Source organism: Vidua macroura, chromosome 9 (genome assembly GCF_024509145.1).
Source record: "Vidua macroura isolate BioBank_ID:100142 chromosome 9, ASM2450914v1, whole genome shotgun sequence".
NCBI lineage: Eukaryota > Metazoa > Chordata > Aves > Passeriformes > Viduidae > Vidua > Vidua macroura.
The window spans coordinates 4,920,791-4,935,925 of record NC_071579.1 but is presented as its reverse complement, the minus strand read 5'-3'; the positions used below and the strand labels follow the sequence as shown (position 1 = coordinate 4,935,925).

At 42.8% G+C, this 15,135-nt stretch overlaps 1 protein-coding gene across 3 annotated transcripts in view; it reads right to left on the bottom strand.

Moving 5' to 3' along the window:
• Positions 1-15,135, bottom strand: part of ABL2 (ABL proto-oncogene 2, non-receptor tyrosine kinase) — a 42,323-nt gene that overhangs the window by 12,943 nt on the left and 14,245 nt on the right. For all 3 annotated transcript variants that reach the window (XM_053984644.1, XM_053984645.1, XM_053984646.1), the window contains exons 2-4: positions 1,856-2,026; positions 871-1,166; positions 34-306 (exon numbers count right to left, since the gene is read on the bottom strand). In XM_053984644.1, the coding sequence (XP_053840619.1) occupies positions 34-306; positions 871-1,166; positions 1,856-2,026 (740 nt within the window). The remainder of the gene's footprint in view (positions 1-33; positions 307-870; positions 1,167-1,855; positions 2,027-15,135) is intronic.

Below are 15,135 nucleotides of genomic sequence, written 5' to 3'. Positions count from 1 at the left end.
CAAATGAAAAATGCCCGGAATCTGAAAACTCACCTTTAACGTTTTCACAGCCACTGTGAGATTGTATTTCTTCCAGACCCCCACGTAGACTTCTCCATACTGCCCTCCCCCGAGCTTGTGCTTCATGGTGATGTCGGTACGCTCCATCTCCCACTTGTCATGGATGGGGGACACTCCATACACGGTGGGCTTATTGCACTTGGGTGCTGGGTAATGCAGAGTTGTCACCAGGCCATCTGCCACTGTTGAGTGATGGTGCACCAGCTCTGCCAGGGTGCTGAAACGGCTTTCTGCTGTCACATAGACCTGTTAAGCAACAAACAGGAATCTGCTTAAATGAAGGCAGCTGGAAGTTTTCAGTAACGTTGGAAAACAGGTACAAACATTCTAATTTTTTTAAAAAATCTGAAAACCAGGACTTTAAAATATTTGCTCTCTTCCTTTTGGGCAAATAACTATTAATCTGTGGGATTTTTACCTGCAGAAGGCAACTACATATAAGCCATCACTTAAGAGCTGTGCTGTCTCCCGCCTTGTGCTTTACAGGACTAGAAACTGGAATTTTTATGTCTCTCAACACAACATGCCACTACTTCATCTTGGTTAAAAATGCTGACTTATCAAAGCTCTGCTGCTTCTAAGGGGATCAGTGGAAGGCTACCCCCACCTCCAACCACAGCTGCCTTGCTACCCAGCTACTTTCAACCCAGACAAGAACTGTCTGCACTTCTTCCAAAGTGCTGTTTGGGGAGTCACCACCAAACCCTTGGTGCACATGTTCTTTTATATTAATACTGGATCTGCAACTTGAGATTCTGCAAGGTGATATCTTCATCTCCTCTCCCCACTGCATTGTCCAGGGGTCCTTACCTTGCCATCCGAGGTTGTGTTGATCCTGTAGTGGTAAACACGTCCTTCATACCTGAGCGAGATGGACAACTGCCCTGGGCTGCTCTCACTTTCCCGGACCAGGAAGCTGCCATTGATAAGGCTGCTGAGCAGATACTCTGCTGCACTGCGGGACACCGGCCCGTGGTACCACGAGTGCTTCTCCAGGCTGTTCACTGGAGTGATGTAGTTGCTTGGTACCCAGCCCTGCCCGTTCTTCGAACGTACCTCACTCCATTCACCATTCTGGTTGTAACCCAGGACTCGCAACTTCTCACCTGTGACCAGAAAGAAAAACACAAAATAAGCACAGTGCAAGCTGTTGTGTCTTCTTGAGGGAGAAACTCAGAATCAGTTGAGCCTGGGTTTGTAGCTTAACACAAAAAATCATCTTATAATTGAACTGCTACATATAAAGTGCTCATGAAGCAAAGGCTCAGACAGAATACCAGGGATACTGTTCACTGATTTAGTGCAATGAGATGAACTCAAAAAGCTTCTTGTACTCCAGCTTATTAGACTAGGAAGACTTTATTTTCTTGGAGGAATGAGGTTTGTTTTCTTGAAGTTTTAAATGACATATGATTTAACACATGTACTGACCAGAATCAGAAAGTGTCTGTGCAAGCCTGAGTCTTGATTCTGCCCCCAGTTGAAATTGCCAAGTTCTGTTACCATCTGTGATGTACCCATTTCCCTCTGCCCTTCCTACAGTAGATATCTCACAGGGCCAGTGATGTGGGGAGCCTGGCACAGCAGTGGGCTGGACTGTGCCTGTCCCAGCAGAACTGCCCAGCAGGTGTCCCTCCACCACCACGAGGGACGGGCTGTCTGCTTCCCACCATTGCTGCAGGGAATCACCTTCTCTAAGTGCACTATTCCCATTCCTATCCAGGCAGGGATTCCATTTCCTGATTTCTGTTGCTAAGTTTTCAAGCCCACAGCTGCTCTACACTCCCAGTCTTACCTTTGGTGATGCTGAGTGTGTTGTCACCACTTGCTACAAAATCGTAAAGTGCAACAAAGAGATTGGGATCGCTCTCAGTGGCTCCAAGCAGGTTCTCCTTGGAGCTCCATCTGATGGCTTCATTCAGTGCCTGGGGCTCAACGTCGCAGCCGTAGGGGCGGTGCAGGGCCTCTGAGGAAAGGATAGGACAGGCAATCACTTCGTGTACAGTTCTAATCATGGAAGCAGGGAATAGCCTGAGTTGGAAGGGACCCACAAGGATCATCAAGGCCAACTCCTGGAGAAGGTGATTTAGCTGCTATAAGCCAAGTAGCAAGCTATTTAATACAAAAATTATATTTAATATCTGTTATATTATATATACTTTTATTTATCTACATCTCTATTCAAAATTGTTTATGCCTTCATAGATTAAAAATAGGTGCACAATTAAAAACACTTTTTAAAATTACATGAAGTAGTGAAGGAAACCTTTCAATCACAAAATGTTATGTTTTGTCCTTATTGATTCTGTGGCGAACACAGCCTGGATCTGAAACCAACATTACAAATACAGGTAAGACTGAATTATGACACAAATGACATGCATAAGTTGGCATAGTAACTGATTCAGTATTAACATGAATGACAGAGATTTGTAATACATTTCAAGACTCTGTAAACAGAGGTGGAAGACTGACAGGAGCAGGGACAGAAGGCAGTACAGGTGATGCTGGGTATTTAGCAGCAGCACTTCTGTTTTGCTGTTTCAGTGGACAACTGATGAAAACTTGTCACTCCAAGGGAGTGGGGGCAGGAATCAGACATCTTTTAGCAATAAAAGAAAAAACTCCCTACAGTTCTTGTGATGATTAAAACTAATCTAAATCCACAGGGTTTTAGGAAGAACTGTAGTAAGAAGCAAAACTGTGAACACTTCATGCTAGTGCTATGTCAAGACCATCACTGGCTTTCTAACTCATGGAGAGGTTTTCCAGGAATATGTAATAGAGTAGATTTTAATATTAAGATAAGAAAAACAGTGATGGTGTGGTTTAATACATGGGGGCTGCTCAAGGGAACAAAAACATGGAGTTGTAAAGTTATGTACTTATTAAAGTTATATACTTTTTCTCTGTCAGCACAGATCTAAGCCCCTGTCCCAATATCTATTTCTGAATTCTCTAGTTGAACTTAGAGAAATGTATACTGCAAAGAGATTTCATTAAATGCACTAAACATAAAAAGTTCCCTCTAAAAAAATCTGAGGCTTTCTTTGCTTTACAGTCATTGGTTTGGCCCATTTCTGATGGGCTGAGTAGTCAGGCTTGAGATGTTTTTAAGAAGACACTGTCAGAGAATGTGTGTGTGGCTACACCCACCCCCTTCCCCACAGGCCCCTGAGACTCACACTCATGAGCAAGAGCTGGTCTATAAGGCACTTGAAAAAGGAACAAAGAGCTCAAATGCAGCACAGGACAGTAAAATTGGGAAGCCAGTGAGACACAAAACAGGAAGAAGCCTGTGCCATGTAACAGGCACAGCAAAATGCAAAATCTGTGTCACAGGACAGAGCTCAAGCCTGGAAAATGAGGACTATGGGAGATTTCCAGCCTATAAAGTAATTTTTAAACTGTATTGTAGGTATATTAGAAAGTAAGTGGTTGAGGTTTGTTCTGCTTCCATTTTAAACATAGCTAAGTGGCTTTTGACTGCATTTCTGGTAATTATTCAGAGTTCTATTGCTTGTATAACCTGTTCGTCTTGCAATTACTTAATAACCTAAAAGTAGCCTTCTGTCAGGGTTCTCCTAGCACAAAAAGAAGAGACTAGAGACTAAGGCACCAAAATGTCAGTTCCTTGATTACACTGCCTGCAGATGCAATATTTACATATATTTCTTATTCCTAACTCCGAACTGCAATTAGTTTTACAAGATATTAACCCATCAGACTGGAAGCTATCATGGAAAATAAGAAATCTCAATGCTCAGCCACCTACATTACAGCATGGCTGCCAACATCCCACTGTATTTTCTTGGGGCTGGTTGTGTGCATACTAAGTTCCATGAAAGAACACCAGTTCCTAAATCCAGCTCTCTTTATGGAGTAAAAAAAGGTATTTAATTACATAATACATTCTTTATACTCCTACAGTGACTTGTGTTATGAGTGTTTCAATGCTTTAAACAAAGTCAAATGTGCTGTATGAGAACCCTGACTTACACATCTCTGCTAGAGAGCAAACACAAAAGTAGGTAGTTTCCAAAAAATACCCAACTTTTCAGCTCCAAAATCCCTTAAGAGTGTTAATTACCTTCTTACTTTCAATTATGTATCTGCCAACCAGTGAAACGCTTTAAACAAAAATATAACATTTATTCTAAGTCAAAGCACCCTTTAGGTTTCTTTCTCCAGCCAGAAAAGCTCACACACTGAGCAGCCAAGCCCTGCTCCACAGACAGCACAAAGTTAACTGTTTATCCATGCAGCCACAGATAGCCTGAAGCAGCCCAGGGCCAGCCCAGCTCTAGAGCTGCTGCAGGCAAGGTGAAGCCAGCAGAAATGACAAGTTCTGTTCAGCACCAAGAGTTCTGCCCACATGGAAACGTGTGGGGCTGTGCTGGACTGGCAGTGGTGAGTCAAAGCAGATGTGGGAATCCTACCACTTTCTTGGGAATGCCTGGGAGGCTGGCACAGGTTCTTAACACCCACTTGATGTACAAAAAAGCCAGCAGGAGTTAATATTTGATGAGAAGCTTCAATCACTTAGTTACAGTGCTTACCTAAAAATCACATTACCTAAAAATCAAATGCTTTTAAGAGTTCAGGTCTCACTAACTTCCTTTACTTTCATGTTAAAGTGACCTGAATGCTTAAGTAACTGTAAAGGTTACCCAACACCTAAAGGGGTTTTTACCAGGATACAAAAGTACTTCTTGCAGGTTATAATTCCATAACAGCCCACGCTGTTCCATACGGTGTGGGATCTACACCACCCATCACAGAAGTGAAATATGATCATCACAGAGATAATCAAAGCATGTCACCAATGGTGCCCCTCCAGCTGAACAGTTTGTGAGCTCAGTCCACACCAAAAGTCAAGAAATGAGCTAGGAAAATCCGTTTTATATCAGCTCCTTTTCAAGGCTAATCATAAATCTTATATTATCACTTTAATTTCCTATGCAGTGGAAAACTTACATCACCACTTAGTGAACAAGTAATACACAGTCACACAAGGAGGTTATGCTTCATCCATCTCCTTCCTTTTCTTTATTCCCACAATACAACTTGCTTCTCTCCGGATATGAAAGCTTTCCTATCCAGCCACCATGTAAGGGGTGTTTTGTCCTCCATCCTTGCTGCCAACACTCCAATTACCAATCTCTTTGGTCTCGGAGCAGGAGGTAGAATATGCTAATTTTTAAATTTCAGAGTCAAATTAGGTACTGAAGTGGTCTCTATTTCTGAAATACTGTGTAACCGCTCGTAGAAAATAAGCATTTCACTAATCTGAAAATCCCAATAAAAGCTGGCAATCTTACACCTGCCTTTGGCTGCTCTTGTACTACAAGACAAAGACAGACTTGAAAGGACCTCATCCTCCTTGAAGCACTTGGAAAAACACAGGAAAGGGACAGGACAGCATTACACCCCCGAGCATCCTACCTGTGAAGCGCATGCCGCCCTCACCGAGGCAGCAGAGCAGTCTGCCCTCCTTCCCATAGCTGCTGGACTGGAAGAGGACTGTCCCCACACTCATTCTGTGCTTCCCAGATAGCAAAGAGGCTGCTTGGCACCACAAGTCCTGGGCTGAGCACAAGGGCTCCACACACAGCAGTCACTGCTCACAAGGCTGGGGGCCAAGGAGAAAGGAAGCGCTGCCGGGCGGGCAAAGCAGAGACTGGGAAAATCAGGCCCCGGGCTAACTGGTTATTAACTGGATGGGAGGGTGGAGCTTTCCAGGGACTGCTGAACACACAGAGGATGTGGGGACTGCACTGCAAGTTGAAACAACTTTGAGATGAGCTGGAGAGACAGAGTTTTGTTCCACTACGAGTTAGGTAACAAAGTGTTTGGGAAGAAAGCAAACAGTTTCCTTGGAGAAATTCCTTTGCACAAATTACAAAACAGATCACCCATTAAGGGGACCGCCCAGATTGATTCACTTTTCCAGTCCACATACCACTTCTGGAGCACTACTTATGGGAATCAACAGGAAAGGATGTTGGTGAAAATCCACATCTTGGAGAGGTACAAACACTGAGCACATGAATGCTCTTGGATGTGTCAGGGACTCAGATACAGAAAGCAAGGCCAGCACAGTGCACCCTGTCTGAGCTGCACATTTGCTGATTTAATAACACTTGGGACAGTTTCCACAAGGGCCCAAACAAATTACCTCTCAAAACCCCCAGATTTGCTGATGAATTCTTTAAAAGCCCTGGTTTTCTAGTAGAGCTGCCTTGTGGCAGGACAGGCTCCTCCTGCCAGATGGCCATGGAAGGGTTAACAAACCAGCACTCCCCATGGCAGTCTCACACCTAAGAGGGTGGTGGGCCTGCAGAGGGGTATTAAAAGGGAGCAGGGAAAGGGAAGTCTGTGGTTTAGGCTTTTGTAGGGGGAGAGGAATTGCTGCAGTCCAGTGAGGCAAGACAGCAGCACTTCCATGATCTGTGACCTTCCCCATTCTGTGAGAGGGGCAGCTGCACCGTGTGATGATGATTCAAACCAGACTAAAGGTAAGCAAGCAGGCTTGTTCTAAATGTCTGTGTTTTGTAAGGCTGTGAATGTAGAAAAAGAGTACACAGAACTGTGGAGACGCTGTGATGATGAGGAGTTGCCTTTCCCATATTGCTTCTGACAAGAGTAATTTCCCCTGCAACCAACACCTGACATTTGTGGAAAACTAACTAGGCAAAGAATTAACTTAGGACACCTGAATACTGTTGCTCCTAAAGTTCTGTCAAGGGGATAACCTCTTTTCTTCCTCTTCCAAAATCAAGCTCAGTGAATCCTGCAGCATGCTACCCAGTGGTCAGAGGTTGAGGCACCTTTACTTGAGAGCTCCTAGGCTTTTTTCTCTCTTTTCCTCTTTGTTTTGCTTCTTGCAGTTTACTGTTTTCTCAGCTTGCATTTGCTCCAAGTACTCTGAATTACACTGGCATTTGTACTAAGCTTAGCATATCTGTTAAGATGCAAAGAATAATCAGAATTTGTGGAGAAAGCCAGCACAACTTCAGAAAAACATGGATGAGCTTTGTGACACCACCCTTACCTAAAATGGTACCAGGAAAGGGCAAGCTATGTATGGATTTGTGGCTAGATTTGTCTCAGCTGTGACAGTTTAGCTAAAATAACATATTTACTTCTTAATTAAAGTACAAGGGATGAGTAATTGGTATTTTGAACAAAGAAGGATTAGCAGGAAGTTAAGTTGGATTAATAATGTATTTTGCACATATCCCTACTTACCCCATCAATTTTAGCCTCTGTCAGAAGAGTCTGTAGCCAAAGCCTAATAGCTGGCTGGTGTGTTAAAAGCTCCCAATGGGAATCATGTAGTTGCCAGCACAGATATTATTGGTGAGAAATATTTTGACTGTAAATCTCCTGCAGCAGAGTAATTTTGTGCCTACACTCTTTCCAGGCACCCTCCTGAAGGTGCTCTCTAGTAGAAAGGACACAGAGTACACAGCAGTTCATAAGGTCCTGTCAAGTGCACCCAGCCAGAATAAAATCAAGCATCTTTCTGGCTTCTAGATGGGCATTCTCTCTCTTAAAACTGATTTTCCTAGATAGATATTTTACACAATAGGCCATCACTTTGACACCTGCATCCACCACATTTGCATCCTGATCCTGTGCTCTTCACAGTAAGTGCATGACATAAAAACTTAATTCTGGTACACTCAGCTTCCTCATTGTAAGAATCCACCTTTCAGGCACAGCCGTTCTTCCCAGCTCTTCACCCTATTCCCTGTGGCGCCCTTCAAAGCTGTTTCCTGAGAGTGGTTACCCTTCCTGTACAACTTAAGTCATCCATTTAGAAGCATTTTTCTAGTTCTCCCAGCAGTGGGGAAAAGTTGAATTAAAGGAAATCTTGCTGACTATGCTACTTTGTAATGTATAGTTCAGGGAGCTTCTAAAAAACTTGCTACACTCTGAATTTCAATGTCTCTTAATCAAAGAAAAGAATGTGTTAATGAAAATACAGCCCTGAAATTGATTTGGTGTTGTTTGCCATAGGTCAAAGTGACTGGTTTGTCACTGGAAAGAGAAAGACAAAGAGCTTTATAGGGTAAATACTGGTTATTGCATATAGTTTTAATCTGATACATTATACAACAAAACCCACAGGGTGTAGACTTGTGTGCATTTTTTCACATAGGGACAACTCAAACACAAAGCCACCAAGATCCCTGCATATGCCACATATCTCATTTTATTTTCACTCTTGAGTCCTTAAACTAAACACCAATAAATTACCTATGATGCTGTTTTACAGACAGACTCATTTTATTTGCTTGCTTTTAAGACTATCAAACAACAGGCACTGTTCTCATGGAAAGTAGACCATCAGGTAACTAATGAGTGCTGGTATAATTGGTATTTTCCACTGCACCTTCAAAACATACATCACATTACACCACTGGACCTTCCGATCTTTAACTGGCTTCTTAGTGGGAGGATTTCTGCCTTAATGAATACAAGGAAACAAACCAGATAACGCAGCAGCAAGTGGGTTTCCTATTTTGCTGACATGATTGGAACAGTATCAAGTTCTACAGCAGCTTTGTTTCTGAAGCCAAGTCTCAGTGCTTCCTGCTAACCAAAAATACTCAAGACAAGCTACACACTGAAAAGCAACCAGTGCTGACCAGGCCAAGTTTCTGCTGTCTAATAATGTGGTAGTATTGAAGCAGACCTACGAACTTCCTTTACCCTGTAACAGACTGCAGCCTTTACCTAAATGGACCACCTAGTCCTTCTGCAGACATCCTTGTGGCTGCGCAAAACACCAGTTTGAAGGGGTCAGACAGCTCACACATGGCCTTGGTAAAATGCAGGCACTAACTAAATGCCATTCCTAGGTGTTCCTCTCCTGCAAGCAACCAGACTCTTAATAATGTGATTTGCTAGAGTCAAGCACAGATCCATAGTTAGTCCTTGGGCCTCCCACAGAGTGGGGCAAGGTTTAAGTACTGTAAACAACCCACTGAGGAAAGCCAAGAAATACAGCTTCAAGCCAAGAACTTGGGATGGGCAAGGAGTAGGTTTCTATTTATGGTACCAGGCTGGGAGAGACAGAAAGGGAGATTTCAGAGTCAGTGACAAAACTGCATCATGAACAGCTCACATCATATAAAAGGAAATATTTCAAGCTGGCAGCACTGTCATGCCTCAATTATCAAAATATATCTGACATAGATAAAAGTGATCTTTAGTTTCAGGTGAGAAATACATGGAAAAAGAATCCTCTATATGCTTCATCCCTTGCAAACAGATTAATTTTGCAACATGATGAAGTGCTGATATGAAACAGGGGTTAAAGTGGTGTGTCTTTGCCTAGAAGAGGGGCTTCCTGGCTAGCTTAATACAAAAATTCAAGGGAAGACAAGGTTTTGGGATTTGGTGTTACTGAACCTAATTGGTAAAAGGAGAGAGAGATATTGATCTCAACTGATTTAGTTCCACCAATGCATGAAGAATTCAAGACATTGTCTGTCTACCCAAACACTACAAGGGGTTAGCTGTGTTAAGATTTTAGATAAACTGCCTGTCTTCTGTTTCCCTGGTACCAGTTATCCCCTCTCTTTGTTATTAATGCAATTACACAGAGGTGTCCCTCAGCCCATTTCTTTGCTTAGATGTCACTGACCCATTTCTCCCATTATCAACAAAATGCAGTGCTTTCCTATTTCTTCCTCAACTAATTTCTGGTGAAGTAGGTTTTTGTTGCAGAATCCAGTATGAAATAAATCAAGCTTAAACTCCCAAGCCTTCACTCAAAAATCTTTGTTCCTTGACACAGTTCAAGCCTGACTTCTTTAAATGGGCCTCTGGGTGAGGAACCAAAACTCAACAGCACAGCAGATAAGGAAAAAACCTTTTCCTTTCCTGAAGAGAGATTTTAATGCAATTAAAATTAAATACAAAGAGGTTCTTAGACCAAAAAACTACAAATGTTACCCTTCTGCAAAATTGCGAATACTGCATGCAAGTGTTTGTTCCCTTAATTTCCAAGGATTTGCTCAGCTCCTATAGAGCCAGTCAGCTTTGCAACTGCAAGAGTTTAGAAACAAGCAGAGACCAGAAAGTGTAAATGCTCTGTATCACATACCTCCTTCCATTGAGTACTGAAGCTCCAGTCTATCTTCCTCTGAATGCTGCCCACAGCAGACAGCAAATACTCCCACAATGTCAGCTTTAGGGGAAGGAATGCTATGAAGGGACACAGATTTCAAAGGTAACTGGGGAACTGTAGATCAAAAGTGTGTTTGACATTCTTCTTCTGTCCTGGCAAGTTCCAGTAAACCTCTCCAGTGTGAAGGGTGAGGAGGATTAGGTCACCCAGTCCTGCTCCAGGAAAGGTGGGATGGCCAAATACACGACAGTTTACAGCAAGTCATTTAGCACTTTTTTAAATCAGTACCTTGTGAGAGAAGTTGCTTAATGGGGATTGCACTTCACTGCAATAGAATTCCTGGGGAGTTGCTAGTACTGGCCACATCAAAGCCAGATATTATCTGCTTCTAAGCAAATCAAATGGGTACTTATTTATTCACAGTGTAACACAAACACTTGAAGTAAGAGCTCTTCTGCAAAAAGGCTACTTGAGAAATCACGGCTCAGCCGATTCCTGAAGAAACCAGAAATACCCACACTCACAAAGTCTAGCTGCAGAGAGGTTTATTTTGCTGCTGTAAAGCACTAACTGATCAGACCTTTGAGCTAACATGATATAAATGTTCAAGCTGCTTTCCCAGTGACATAATTATATCTTATTAGAAACCTTACAGTATTAGGTACTCTCCTTAGACTCAGCACTTGGCTCAATGACCACATTAAACTGTTTCTCAGCTGCCTCTTTGAAATTTATTTTTAGCCTTTTTAGTTAGAGGGAAAACTTGGAAGGAGAGGGTAGAGATTAACTCACTGACTTTTAATCTCAGGAGAGAAAGAAAATGTCAATCTAAAAGCCGAAATTTGAGTTCATGTCACATCTTGAGGCCCAAGTATTTTTGCAAGTGCCTTGGACAGGCAGCACTGCTTACCTTGTGGAGGATATTTGGAGGGCAGAGCTCCCCAGGTGAGCTGGTACAGCTTCAGTTTCCAGTACATGAGTTTAATTTTTTAATGGAATCCCAAAATGCTTGTTAGCACAGACGTGATTTCTCAGTTCCATCCACCCACACCGAATATGCAGCAACTGCCAAGGCTACACAGTACTTCTGTTTTAAAAAAAAAAATCTCCAGCTAAAAATAAATCACAAAACTCTCAACCTCATTTGTCAGCAACCAATATGCTGTTCAAACCATCGTCCACAGCCCTTTTCTTCTCTTGAACAAAGAAGGGGGTTCCTTTTTAGAATATTTAGTTCATTTGACTAAAATACCCTTGTGATCTTGCCTTCTTTGAAATACATTTGTCTTAGAAAACAAACAAGCGCTTCCTTTCCTCCAAGAAAAGCCGAGCTTTAGTGTGAATACTTGCCCCAGAATTGCATGCCGTGTTGTGAACTTCAGAACCAGGGAAACTCCTAAGGTGGAAAGCCCCTGACATCCAGCTGAGCCCTGGCTGAGGGAGGTTTAGCTGACCTGCTCCTTCCCAGCCCTCTGGGTTGATTTCCTTTGTGGGGGGGCAGCAGGAATGTCAAGTCAGAGAAACAAATCCATGGCACTAAACTTAGCTCCGGCTGCGAAACCGCTTCCCGTTGGTGAAAGCCAGACACTTGTCATTGGCTCCACCGAGCAGACAAGGGGCTCCATTCACCAGCACTGGCCCAGCAGCTGCTCACGGACTAGGGTAACACGAGCCCCAGCCTCTCCAGAGGGAGAATATCAAGCCCAGCCTCTCCAGAGGGAGAATTCCAAGCTCTGCACTGCCACAGCTTTGTAGTTTCAGGCTGTGTCACCACATTTGCTTTTCCAAATCTAACTGCAGTGTTTGGCCCTCATACATCAGAATTCAGTAGTAAATCAAAAATGTACTCACTGAAATAATGTCTTTCGAAAATCCTTCCTGGGTTATGGCAGAATTAATACAGCTTTGAAGGATTGTAATGGGCTGCAAGACAATACTAATTAAATGAAATCATATTTTATTGATTTGGCACCACAACATTTGCTATTCACCTGGAATAAGAAGAGGCAGACAGTGTAAGGTATATTAACAGTAAGGCTTTTCACAAATGGATTATGAACTGTAATTTAACCACATGCAAAGATTAACAATGATGGGGAAGGGACCAATGCTGCCTTACCCCCTCAAAATGCAGGTACCCCAAACCCAAAACCTAGATAAAGTAGTCAGTGATGAGGTTCAAGAGAACGCTACTCCCCTGATTTCAGCCAAATCTATTCCTCTTCTGCTCTGGTTTTCATCCACTGTTTGAAGGTTTTTGAATAGAAATGCAAAATGACAAGGAAAGTATCTGCTGTGTGCTAAAACAGATCCAGCAAAATAGAAAAAGCAAAAAAATATTATTTCATTTCTGTCACTTGCTTGCCACACAATTACTTGACTAATTTTTCCTGTTCAAAGAATAAGACAACAACTTCATGTTGACACACTGAGGGAATAGGAGCCACTGGTGGTTATTTAAGGAGCTTTCCTCCCACTCAATACCAGCATAGCTGTCTGAGACATCTCCCCTGCTGCCAGGACGGGTGGTATGACGGGGATGCTCACAGGATTGGTCATGGTATTGTCAGCTTTTAACTGGGGCCACTCAGCCTCTGCTACAGCTCCTGCCTTTGGGTGCCACCTCCCTCAGTGCTTAATTTAGTGTATTTACTATGTATATTCAGAGGGAGGAAGGAAGAGGGAAAGGGCTGGAAATTCCCAGTGGGAGGTGTAACATTGTGGCTCACTCAGCAGTTCATTTTCTCTTGCTCTGGAAAGCACTGGTTAGTTCCTAAACTGCATCCATGCACAACATCAGTTTGGATGGATTTTACTGGCCACATGTGGATGCTTTTCCACAGAGCCAAAAAAAGGCTCTGACAAAAAGACACTGCTACATTTGGTTTCATGGCAAGACTTTTGCCATTTTTGCCATACAGCTGGCTCCAGGGAGCTACGTAAGACTGCTTCATTTGGGAGTGTTGTTCTATGAAATGTCCATTTTGAACTGAAGTTGAGACTAAAGTCTGACTGTGCCAACATGCAGCATCCTCACATTTTCTGGTTTAAAAGGCCAAGAAAGGTCCCTTTCTCTTGTTCAATTAAGATATTTTCTTTTTTCTAATTTGACACAGTTCCACCTCATTCCTTCTTCCTCCCACTCCACAGAAAAACATTCCCAGTTGTTGCTGGCCTGTATTGGCTGTCAGACAGCTGACTGCTTGGATTAAACAGGGCTGTATTGTATCCCTGCAGGAACCAGTCACACAAAGTGCTTCCTTTGGGATCAGGGCTCTCTACTGGGCTCTACCAGCACACCAGGTGCTGTCTTGAAGTTGGAAATCCCAAGACAACAGGCAGTCCTCCATATGCTCCTCTCAAAACATTCTCTCGAGCCTCTCAAAGTACAAACCTACTCCAAGCTACTCAAGCAACCAAAACTCATGGTGAACTTATACTCACTCTGACTCAGCCTCTTACAGCAAAGGGATCCTGTCTTCTGTCTTTTGTTCCAGGTACTGGAAATTAAAGCCACTCCAAAGCTTTTGGCAGCTTGGGAGATCTTTCAGTTTCATTTCTACTATTAACAGCAGTTACTTATGGCAATCCTGTATTTTGAAGATATTTAAATGACCATGGCTCTCCTCAGTACAGTAGTTAGAAAGCAGAACATTTACCATCCCATGCAGATCCTGTTTCCAGCCAAGGGCTTCTCTATCCCATCCTTATGGACATCCCTTATTTACTACAAGACAGTCAGTCACTGCCAGCTTCTGGAGGTGCCACTAAACCTGCCTTTCAGGGCATTTCTCTTTTGGAATTCCAACCTGCTGTGATGTGTTACTTAACTTGCAAATTTCTTTGGAAAAAGTACCCTTGAGGCCAACTCCAAGACATGCCTCAGCCCAGGAGCTGCTCCTTGGCAAGCCATGGAGCATCCAGAGGCAGATTCGGTTAACTCTTGACTGAAAGCTGCTGTGCTTCAGGTTTAAAATGGGTTTTCAGCTTAGTGGGACTTTACTGAATCAGGAGCTAATTAATATTTGAAAGTTATTTGAAGGGTCTTTAGAATTAATGACATGTTTCCTGTTCATCTACATCACTGCCAGAAACCGTCTTCTATTTTCAAGCTACTTTAAGCACTTAATATAACAGTGCTGCTGCTGCTGCTGCTTAGAAGTAACCTGGACAGGTTACAGAGCTGAGCAAGTGCCAAACTGTCAAAAACAGTGAGGCAAGGAAATATGGACTTATTATTGCTTTGAGAGCTAAGTCTCTAAGTCTAAAATAAACTACACATGCATAACCATGTTAATTTTTTTTAAAGCCTGTATGATCAGTCCCTGAAAAACTGACCCAAGAGCTGAAAATTGGAAGCACCCAGCACACTAAGTTCCTCCAGAAAGGATGCTGAAGTTCCAGCACAATGTATCAGCAGAGGCTGCGGGACCAACACCCCTTAAGGTCATGCTTTCATCATTAATAGTGCCCCAAAAAGGGAAAGCCTCTGAACAGCACCCAAATCAATGACTGATACACAAAAAATGAGAGCCTGGAGAACATCCATCAGGGACCTGCATAAAGCAAGATTTAAATTTTTTTTTCCCCTCTAAAAAGATCAGTGACTTAAACATACAGGGTCACACCTTGTGTTCTGACGCCAGAGACTGAGTAATGGCAAACATCAAATAGTTGTGAGCAAATACAGCAAGTGGAATCAGCCCTCAGAAGGACTGACTAATCTGGGATGGTGTGTCCTCTTCCCAGCAATGTCAAACGTGGCTCTTCAGGAAAACTTCCACATCTGAATTGAAACTTCCACATCTAATGAAAATGCAGTGAAAGACTACCAGGGTAAGAACTTCATTCCTAATTACTACAAAACTAGACTAACAGATTCATTGGCAGAACTAGACTCTTTGAGCACAAATATTGGTCTCTTTTGACAA